A 10,337-nucleotide genomic window follows, 5' to 3' on the forward strand; every position below is an offset into this window, starting at 1 on the left:
GTCTGTCTGGTTGACTAGAAGCCCAAGCCCTAGGCACAACGAGGGTGAGAGAGTGGGGGTGTGGAGTTGGACCACCATCTTACGTGGCTTCTCTGGCTGTAGGACTGAAGGGATGACTATCACTGTGGAAGTGATTCCACACCTTTAAACCAAGCTTCAGAGAGGAGCAGTCATGGGGTGAGGGGGAGAGGAAGGTCAGCTTGGCTGAGAGCTCAGGCTGCCAGCTTTCAGCCTGTTCATTTGTGATCACCTGGTGGCACCCTGGAAACCACACAGTTGCACCCAGGTAGGTGGCCCGCCCCTCCTCTCTGGGTTGAGGAAGCAGGAAAAGGCAGCAGTGAGGGCAGCAGGCAGGTCTCCTGGGCATAGTTGCCGGCGCCCCAGCCAGGATGGGCTCCCTCTGGGGCCTGGCTCTGACCCTTTTCCTGTTCTGCTGGGAGGCTGGGGTCCCCGGAAGCTCTGCAGGTAAGGAGTGGAGAGGGGGTCTGTGGGCTTCTTTCCTGGCAGGGCTCTGGGTGTGAGTTCCAGTGTGGACAGCCCCGTGGGTAAGGGTAGGCTTTCCTAAGCTAATTGTGATTAATCATAAGGCTATAAAAATGTGAAGTATTATTATTGTTGACAAAGAGTATGCAAATAGAAATGTGTGTCAATTTAAGCATGAATGGATGCTGCAGTACACACAAATAAATGTTACCGAAAGGGTCCCCGTGAGTTTGTCTATATGCAGGTGGGATTTTGAATAAGTGGGGTGAAGAGTGTCTGTGTGTGTGTGTGTGTGTGTGTGTGTGTGTGTAGGGAGGCGTGCAGGCTGGTTAATCATTCTTCAAGTCAAAGAATGCAGCTTAACAAGATTTGAACTCCACCAAGTTAATTTTCTAATGTGAATTTCCTTCAAAATATAGTTTCGGCATGAAAGACCTGACTGTCTTAGACTGCTTGGGGAGGGTGGATGCCAAAAAACAAAAAACCAAAAACTAAACCCACTGCTGTCAAGTCGATTCTGACCCATAGCGACCCTATAGGACAAAGTAGAACTGCCCCAGAAGGTTTCCAAGGAGTGCCTGGTGGATCCAAACTGCTGACCTTTTGGTTAGCAGCCGTAGTCTTAACCACTATGCCACCAGGGTTTCCAGAGTGGATGCAGGGGTCTACGGTCTACAAAAGAAGGGAAGTGACACTGATCTGTCACTAATAGGAACTGTGCCAAGCTCGTCACGTGCATTATCTTTTTCATCTTCACAATAACCTTATGAGAGAGGTACTAGTCTTACTGCCACGTTTAAATACGAAGAGACGGAGGCTGATGGGGATTAAGTAACTCATTGACAGAGCCAGGATTTGAGTACACACACACACACACACACACACACACCTAACCATTGGACCACTCTGCCTCCTGTAGGCACCTCTGATCTACCAGGCTTGGACTGGATATTTTACATCTAATTTAATTTTCACAACCTCCATGAAATAGGTGCCCACAGCTCCATTTTAGGAGTCTGGGTGGTGCAAGTGATTTGCAATTGGCAGCTAACCTAAAAGCTGGTGGTTTGAACCCACCTAGCCGCTCTGCAAAAGAAAGTCCTGGCAAACTGCTTGCATAAAGATTATGCCAAGAAAACGTTCTGGAGCAGTTCTGCCCTGTAACACATTGGGTCATGGTGAGTCGGGGGCCGACTCGACAGCAGCGGACAGCAACAACAAGCTCCATCTTACAGATGAGAAAGAGCAGCTGTGCAGAGGAGAAACTTGCCCAGGGTCACATGGTTAGTAAGCAGCAGAGAGGGGACTCACAGTTGGGGCCCCAAGCCCACACATTTTCCACTCTCCCAGTACCCGTGTTTGATTCGAGGAATGGACCAGGGGGCTGTAGAGATGGAGGGGTAGACTTTGCTGTCTGAGAAGACTCAGGGAATCCATAGACCCCTGGCAGGTGAGACACTTGGGTGGGGATTGTGAGAACCCCAGAGATGAAGAGGTTATGGGTTTACCAAGGACGAGAAGGTTTCAGGACTCCACTGGGCTCCTGGAAAAGGAAGAAGATATGACAGGGAAGGTCAGTGGTCAGACACCAAGAGCCTCACTGTTGGGGCTTCAGCTACTTCTACAGACAAAACCACAGGCCTTTCTTACACGTGGCTCCTAGCCACACGCACTGCCTCTGATGGCCTGCAGACCAATAGTCAGCTAGGATTCTGGGACTTGCTTGCCTTAAGTGGCTCATCTGGGCTTCAGAGGACGTCAGCCAGGGCAATGACAGTACTGTGGCTGCCACAAGGGATTGGTATTCCTGTTACTGCCTCACTCCTTCCTGGTTCATAAAAAGTGGGGATAAAAACAGCTCCCTCTCCCCACCCTCCTCCCAGTGGTGCCCAGGGCATAAAGGCAAGAGCCTGTGTGAAGTTAGTGCATTGGGATCCAGGACTCACAGGGTCAATCTCACCCAACGCAGGTCCCGGCACCAGCAGACCAGGCCCATTGCTGACAACGAACCACATAGAAATGTCTGCCGTGACTGCAGGGGTGAAGACAAGCTCAGGCGGAGCCTTCTGGACCACTAATGTCGCTGAGACCTCAGGCCACTTGGAAACTCAAACTCTAAGAACCGAGACTTCTGCTGGTACCTTCACCCCAGCTGGTACCCCTTCAAAAATAGAGACCGGGGACACCAAGACCATTTCCCCTGCAACAGAGACAAAGACCCTCTCCAAAACCATACCCAACCAGTTCATGGCTGTGATCACCAATGCTATGGAGACGTCAGCCACAAGTGGCAGCACCACGGTGACTGCAATGACCACAGTTGAGACTGTTAGGGGCAGTCATCTCACAGAAGCCATCTTTGACACCATTTGCACTGATGACAGCTCTGAAGAGGTAAAGAAGGTCATGGTTGACACCTCGACATTGGCTCACACCTCTGCAGAAACTGGGACCCTGACCACAAAGAGTAGTACCTCCTCTGACGTCTCCCTTCCAGTCATCGTCACCTCACCAGCCCCGGAACCTGAGATCACTGCTCCAGCTAAAGCCTGGGTTGCCTACACCATCACTGACACTGAGGTTACCAACTGCAGCATTATGGAAATAGAAAAAACTGCCACCATCCCTGGGCTCTCAGACATAAATCACAGCCCCACAAGAGTAAAGGCCTTGTCCATCCTTGAGACATCAGCTTTGCCTGACTCCACTGAACCAAAATCACACATCACCAAGACTACAATCTCTGTTAAGACCTTGTTGACACCCAGCCCCGCAGAATCAGCCACACCTGGTACCACAGTTGAGCCGCCGCTAACCACCACTAACGCTAAAGAAAGAGAGACCACAGTTGAGGCCGCTACGCCCAATGGGACTTTGGTAACAGTTAGCACACACTCTTTAGAAGAAACTGCAGCCTTCTCTGCTGAGACAATAAGCCACACTGAGGTCTCAGAAGCAGTTCCAATCTCCACAGAAGCTGAATCAACAACGGACCAAACTACTACTCCCGCTATGTCCTCAACTATAGCCCATAGCCCCTCAGAAGTAGCCACCATCAAGAACTCCACACCTTCAGAAACTTTTACCCCAGAGAGCACAACCAGCAGAAGCTTCCCCATCAGTAGCGGCCCTCTTCCTTCTGTCAATCTGACTACAGCCAACAGCAGCCAAGGAGCAAGCACGGCCTTAGCTAAGACCACAGCCTCAGCGAAGACCCTGATGATAGCCAGCACAACCAGGGCAAAAACTCCAACGGCCACGCGCACCACTGCTCAGACAAGGCTGACCACAAAAGGCACTGCAGGTAAGTGGCTTCCCCGTGTGTGATCTTCAGGGATCTGAGGTTTGGAGCCTCCAGGATGTCTACATGCTGAAGAATTAGAGAGGAAGGAAGGATTTGGGGGCCTATTCTGAGCCGTCTCTCCAATATCACCTCTTCATGATTTCTAGGGTTTCTTGGTAAAATTAGTAATAGAGTCAGGGTTGTGATGAAAGGGTGCTGGGAGTCTGGTGAAATGATTTGAGACCTTGCCTCTGCCCTTAGCAACCTGAATGACCTTGGACAAGTCCCTCTCTCTGGGCTTTAGTTTCTCCATCTGTAGTGGGAGGGGGGTTGCACTGGATGAGCACAGAAGTCCTTTCCAGCTCTGACCTTCTACGAAGTTAACTATTGAGTAAGGACTGTACACCAGTCAAGGCCCCACACTTTGTCTGAAAGACATGGCCCTCATGTTCTGGAAGCCTATTGTCCAGACATAACCACACAGAGGGCCAGTATGTGAGCATCTGGCCAAAGTTGCTGCCCTCCAAGCAGCTGGGGAAAGTGGGGCTCACAGGATGTACTTTATGAGGTTGGCACCATAGATAACCAAAACCAAACCCGTTGCCGTGGAGTTGATTCCGACTCATAGCGACCCTTTAGTGCCATAGATAGAGACTTTTAAAAAAAATGGGCCAAGTTTGGGAGCTTAAAGGTACATCTCTGAGAACTCTCAGAGAAGAAGTTCCTTATCAGAGGCGACTTGGTCTGACCAACTGATGATTAGCCTGCAGCCATAATTTGTTTTAACTTGTTCCCTGTGAATAGACATTTTGGTTGTTTTTAGTATTTTATTATGCTACACCAAACAGTACATTTCTCCCATGTGTGTTTTTATCTGTGGGATAAATCCCTAAAAGTGCAATCGTTGAATCAACTCTAATACTGTTCTGACAGGGAGAAATGATTACAAGTGGCAAATGAAGTCAAGCAGATTAGGGCTCAGAAAAGAAAGAACTTTCTTACTGAGCTGCTAAGCCAGGAAGGATGGTTAGAAGACCCTTCAGCCACCATCACCTTAGAGCTGAAGGAATTCACTGAGGGTATCCCTTCAGATAGCCAGGCTCTCCCCTGGCCCTCCCCCAACAGCTCCCATCCAGGATCTCCAGGGGTTGAGAATATTCTAGATCCACTTCCATTTCTCATTCCTCATACTACCCTTTTGACTTCTCCAAATGGGGGTGGTGCCTTGAGCCATCGTTTCCTTCACACAGTCCTGGCTCTTTGTAGTGAGTAACTGTAAGACCCCTGTGAACACAGACACACTTACACACGAGTGTGCACACATGGATGTGGGGAGGGAGGAAGGGGCTGAGTTGTGCAATGCACGGCTGGATTCCTAAACTGACTTGACCACACTTTCATCTTCCTACTGTTCTCAATTTACAGGTGGAGATGGCGGTTTCCTCCTTCTGCGGTTGAGTGTGGCCTCCCCAGAAGACCTCACTGACCCTCAGGTGGCAGAGAGGCTGATGAAGCAGGTGAGTGGGCACCTTCTGGGCCAGGGAAGTAGAGGAGAGTGAGAGGTTATAGAAGACTCCAGGCAGATACGTGTACAGGATACAGAAGAGCAACTATTATACTTGAGAGAGGGTCTAGTTTCTTATGGAGTATTGGGAGCTAAAACCAAGGATCCCTGCCTGGCTTTATTTCTGTCTTTTTTGAGTTCTTAATTCCCCTTCTCTTAATGTTTAAAAAAAAAAAAAAAAATTTTTTTTGCCTGGCTTCCAACTTCCACAGGCCCTAGGAAATTCAGGTCTTCTGCGCTCTGAGAAGAAGGTCAATGATACTGATGGGGAGGTAGGCAGGACTCTTGTTTGCAAGCGACAGAAGCCCAGCTCATAGTAGCTTAGATAGAAAAGGCAAAATATTGGCTGAGAAACCTAGAAGTGGTTTTCCAGCATCAGTTATGGCTGGATCCGGCAGCTTAAACATGATCACGAGGATTTTCTCTTTCTCTCCGTTTCTTAGCTTTGCTCCCCTCATTCTGCAGAGTCTCCCTCCACATGTAAGGAAAGGTGGCTGTGACAGCCCTAGATTCACAAGCTTTCAGCTTAGCAAACCAGCTGAGGAACTCACTTGCTTCTTCAAAGATCTGCATATCACACCAGGGATCTGCAAAGTCCACCATGACTGAGAGCCTGTCCAGGACCACATGGAATGGGAAGGACAGGCCCCAAAGGAAATAGAGGTGTTGGGTAAAACCAAAAACAACCCCCCCAAAACCGTACATGTACACAGTAGATGGAGACCAAGATTGGAATACATTTATACAAACTGGGAAAATTCTCCTAAACTCAGATCACTGGACAGGATTTCCAGCGGTGGAATTCCGGGGTCAGGACTTTGGAGGATGGTGTGAATCTTTGGAAGGTTATAATGCGTGTGCTCAGTGCAGATATCTCTGGCTCATCCTCTCTCAGGGGCAGCTCCCCTACTCTATAAAGTAGGAGAGGGAGAAGGGTGTAGTAGAAAGTGTCTGGGCTCCAGTGAAGTTGGGCCCCAGCGTGTAGTCTAACGTGGACTGCCTGCCCTTTTGGTAGTGTTTCCTGCCAACACCTCAAGCTTGCATCTAGCATGTCTCACAGTCCTTGATGCCATGTAGCTTGTGAATGGCTCTGGCTTGGAGTCACTCCTTATAAGGTTAAACCTGACAGAGCTTCTGGCTGAGGTGTATGCCGGGGATGGGATCCTGGAGGCAGGCTGGCGAGGTGAGGTGGCTACTCTTGGCAGACAGAAGGAGGATGTATTCATTGCAAGTAGGATCCTTTGTTTCGGGCAAAAGAGAACAACCTGGCTGTAGTAAACAAAAGGGAATTTGTTGCAGGGTACAAGGGTACATAACCTGTGGCCGTTGAGTTAATTCCAACTCATAGTAACCCTACAGAACAGAGCAGAACAGCCTCATAGGGTTTCCAAGGAGTGGCTAGTGGATTCGAACTTCTGACGTTTTGGTTAGCCAAACTCTTAATCACTGGGCCACGAGGGCTCCACAAGGGTGTATAGAATTAAAGAAATGCCCAGGGAGCTCTGGGAGCTAGTTGATGGGAACATTTTGACTAGGACACTGTTCTCTTGCTGACCACTGTCACCACTGGATGCTACCACAGCCAGTAGACATCATCTTATCTGCACTCAATGCTACAAATGGGCCCTCACAACCCCATTGTCTTTGGGTCACCTGTTACAGTCAAAGTCCTGAGTGGGGACATCCGTTAGACCAAGCCTTGATCCTGTCCCCAGACTCCACTGCCAAGGACTGGGAAGTGGGACTACATGGGCCACTGAAGTTCTCTTAGTGGAATGGAGACCCGCCAGAACTCCCACAGTGAAGAATTTCCTAAACTTGGGATTGGGGTTTTGATGTGGGACAGCCAGATAAATGACAAATGTCCCCTACATGTGATAATCAAAGTAGCAATTAAGAATCCTAGCTGAAGAGGGAAACTGGGGGTGAGTGTCGATCTGAGCAGCTATTTCCGGGGTCAGAAACCAGGGTGATCAGGAGCAGGTCAGGCAGCTAACGTTCAGGAACTAGGCCTTGAAGGTGTTGGGGGTCAGCTCTTGTTGGGAGCTGACTGTAATCAGGGTCGGATTACCCAATAAGCAAGGTACATACAGGCTTAACTGTGCTTACTTACTAACCTGTAGTGCAGGAAACCAGGTACCTCGCTTACTGTAAACTGGTGCATACCGGGTTTACTGGTTAATCCGTCCCTACAACTATTGGTGTAGGCTCAGGGGTCAGACAAACAAAGCGCTTTGGAGCCAGATAGATCTGGGTATGAATTCTAATCCCTAGCTGTGTGACCTTGGGCAAGTTACTCCATATTACTTTCTTCCGCTATAAAATGGGCATAATACCTGCTTCACAAGGTTGCTGGGAGGTATAAATGACAAAATGTGCGTGATGTAATGTGCCCAGCACATGGGAAGCTCAGGACATGTTAGTGCCCTCCACACATGTTCGCTTCCACTGTCCCTTCCTGTCCTTGCCCATGGCACGCTCATGGGTGAGATGGGCTGGATGCACCACCTGGTTCTTTTTGCCCCTCAGCTCCGCCATGAACTGCACGCCCACATACTTCCCACCCAAGTCTCCTTGCTGCGCGTCAGGAGGAGCTAAGGAATATCAGTGGCAACCAGGGAGGGCCCATGTGCCCGAAGGAGGACAGTGCTGCCTATGGCCTGGGTCCCCACCAACAGACTGGAGCCTCTCTACCATTCTGAGATGTGCCTGGAAGCCTCCCACCACGGTCAGCTAGCCCAGGCCCCTTACCCCACATATGGCAGTGGGGCCCTGGCTCACATATGCCTGAGTGTGTGTGTGTAGGGGGGCTCCCTTATCCCCTGCCGTGTCCTTGGACTTCTCTCGGCACATGTGCTGTGCGTTAGTAGAAAGTAAACTGATCTCCCATCTGTCATCTGCTGTGTGCTTCCATCCTGCATTAAATCACACTCAGCATTTACATGTCCAGAGGTCGTGTGGGGTGTTTTTTTTTTTTGGACATTTTATGCTGTAGGAATTCTGTGCGTCCTCACAGCTACCCCTGTCCTTCATGCTCCCCCAGTTCTTGGTTTGCACCTTTATCTGCTCAGTTTTGTTCTGACACCAGCCACACGTGCGGCTCTTCTTCCTCTGCTCCTAACCACCGGGAGCTGGGTCAGATCTCATAAACCCAAGGACACGGCCCTCCAGACGGCCAGCTCTGCTCACAACCTCAGACACCAGTGGCGAGCTTGGGAATCCCCATGACATTCTCCCTTCTGTTGGTGACAAGTTCAGAGGTTCTCTCAAGCTCCTCGGGATATGAGCCATCAGCTCAGGGGTCCCCAGGCCCCCTCACTTCTGACCTGCTGGCTCCCACTGCTCACTTAGGATGACTCACAAAACTCACAGAACATGCTATACTTATGATTACAGTTTTATTATAAGAAAAAGGATACAAATGAAGAGACACATAAGGTGAGGCCTTGGAGAGTTTCCAATGGAGAGATTCCGTGTCCCAAAAAGGGACATGCTATTCTCCCATGCGCATCAATGTCTGTCACCAACCAGGAGCTTCCATGCCTAGAGCCTTATTGGGGCCTCAGTACATAGGCATGATTGAATCAGTCCTGCCCACTCATTCAGCATCAATGTCTGTCATCAACCAGGAGCTTCCATGTCCAGAGCCTTATTAGGGCCTCATTACTTAGGCATGATTGATTGAAACAGTCCCACCTCTTTACTCCCTGAAGTGGGCTGATATTGCCTGGCCAGTCCCCCTGAGTCACTTTGTTGGCATAAACCCTTAGGTGTGTTCTGAGGTCTCATCAAAGGCACTTCCATCACTGGGGAAATTCCAAGGTTTTAAAGTGTATTTCTCAGGAGCCAAGGACAAAGAACAAATTCTTTGGGTAAAGTTAATGTAAACCTCACAAGCTCTCTCAAACACTGCTAGTGTGGATGTACACTGGTACAACTGTTTAGGAGGTCAATTTGATTCATTATCTAAAGCCTGGAGTCCCTGGGTGGTGTAAACAGTTAATGTGCTTGGTTGCTAACTGAAGGCTGGAGGTTTGAGTCCACCCAGAGATGCCTCAGAAGAAAGGTCTGGTGATCTATTTCTGAAAAACCAGCCATTGAAAACCCTTTGGAGCAGAGTTCTACTCTGACACATTTGGGATCACCACAAGTCAGTGTCAACTTGATGGCAACCAGTAATCTAAAGCCTTAAAAATGTGTATCCCTTTAACCCAGTGTCATGGATTGAACTGTGTCCCTCCAAAATATGTGTCAACTTGGCTAGGCCATGATTCCCAGTATTGTGTGGTTGTCCTCCATTTGGTGATCTGATGTAATTGTCCTAGGTGTTGTAAATCCTAATCTCTGCCTGTGGTTAATGACGTAAGATTAGGTGGAATACAGCACCTTACTCAGGTCACAGCCCAGATCTATTGTAAGGGGAAATTCCCTGTGGTGTGGCCTGCATCACTTTTTATCTTACAAGAGATAAAATGAGAGAGAAGCGAGCAGAAAGATAGGAACCTCATTACCACCAAGCAAGAAGAGTCAGGAGCACAGCATGTCTTGTGGACTTGGGGTCCCTGTGCTGAAAAGCCCCTAGCCAGGGGAAGATTAATGACAAAGACCTTCCCCCAGAGCTGACACAGAAAGCCTTTCTCTGGAGCTGTCACCCTGAATTCGGACTTCTAGCCTCCTAAACTGTGAGAGAATAGTTGTCTGTTAAAGTCATCCACTTGTGGTATTTCTGTTATAGCAGCACTAGATAACTAAGACACCCAGCTATTTTATTCCTAGGAATTTATCTTAAGGAAATAATTAAGGATCTGTGCAAAAACCAATGAATAAATATGTTCATCACAGAATATAACAGCCAAAAAAAGAAAAACACAAAACCAAACAGAAATGACCTAAAACATCCCAACATAGCAGTTTGATTAAGTATAGAGTTATTTTATAAGTCTATAAAAGTATTGTTGAGAAGTGTATTTATGAACATGGAAAGAAGCTCATGAAATACTATTTTGT

General features: G+C 48.7%; 1 protein-coding gene across 3 annotated transcripts; it reads left to right on the forward strand.

The window, feature by feature from the left end:
- Nucleotides 1-343: 343 nt before the first annotated feature.
- Nucleotides 344-8,272, forward strand: MUC20 (mucin 20, cell surface associated). Of its 3 annotated transcripts, none has more exons than XM_049874646.1 (4): nucleotides 344-465; nucleotides 2,453-3,787; nucleotides 5,192-5,283; nucleotides 7,860-8,272. In XM_049874646.1, exons 1-4 carry the CDS (start codon nucleotides 390-392, stop codon nucleotides 7,926-7,928), a joined length of 1,572 nt encoding a protein of 523 aa, XP_049730603.1. In that variant the 5' UTR covers nucleotides 344-389; the 3' UTR covers nucleotides 7,929-8,272. The 3 variants fall into 3 exon arrangements, with proteins under 3 accessions (XP_049730603.1, XP_049730597.1, XP_049730610.1); XM_049874640.1 differs by lacking the exon at nucleotides 7,860-8,272 and adding an exon at nucleotides 5,796-6,790; XM_049874653.1 differs by lacking the exon at nucleotides 7,860-8,272 and adding an exon at nucleotides 5,774-5,909.
- The last annotated feature ends 2,065 nt before the right edge of the window (nucleotides 8,273-10,337 follow it).

This window comes from Elephas maximus, chromosome 1, assembly GCF_024166365.1.
Source record: "Elephas maximus indicus isolate mEleMax1 chromosome 1, mEleMax1 primary haplotype, whole genome shotgun sequence".
Lineage (NCBI taxonomy): Eukaryota > Metazoa > Chordata > Mammalia > Proboscidea > Elephantidae > Elephas > Elephas maximus.

Excerpts from the sequence above, each read along its gene's own strand:
- MUC20 (XM_049874640.1), top strand. The coding sequence starts at position 390 with ATGGGCTCCCTCTGGGGCCTGGCTCTGACCCTTTTCCTGTTCTGCTGG. Across the intron at positions 466-2,452 it reads GGTCCCCGGAAGCTCTGCAG|GTCCCGGCACCAGCAGACCA; the intron begins GTAAGGAGTGGA and ends CACCCAACGCAG. Across the intron at positions 5,284-5,795 it reads CAGAGAGGCTGATGAAGCAG|AGTCTCCCTCCACATGTAAG; the intron begins GTGAGTGGGCAC and ends CTCATTCTGCAG.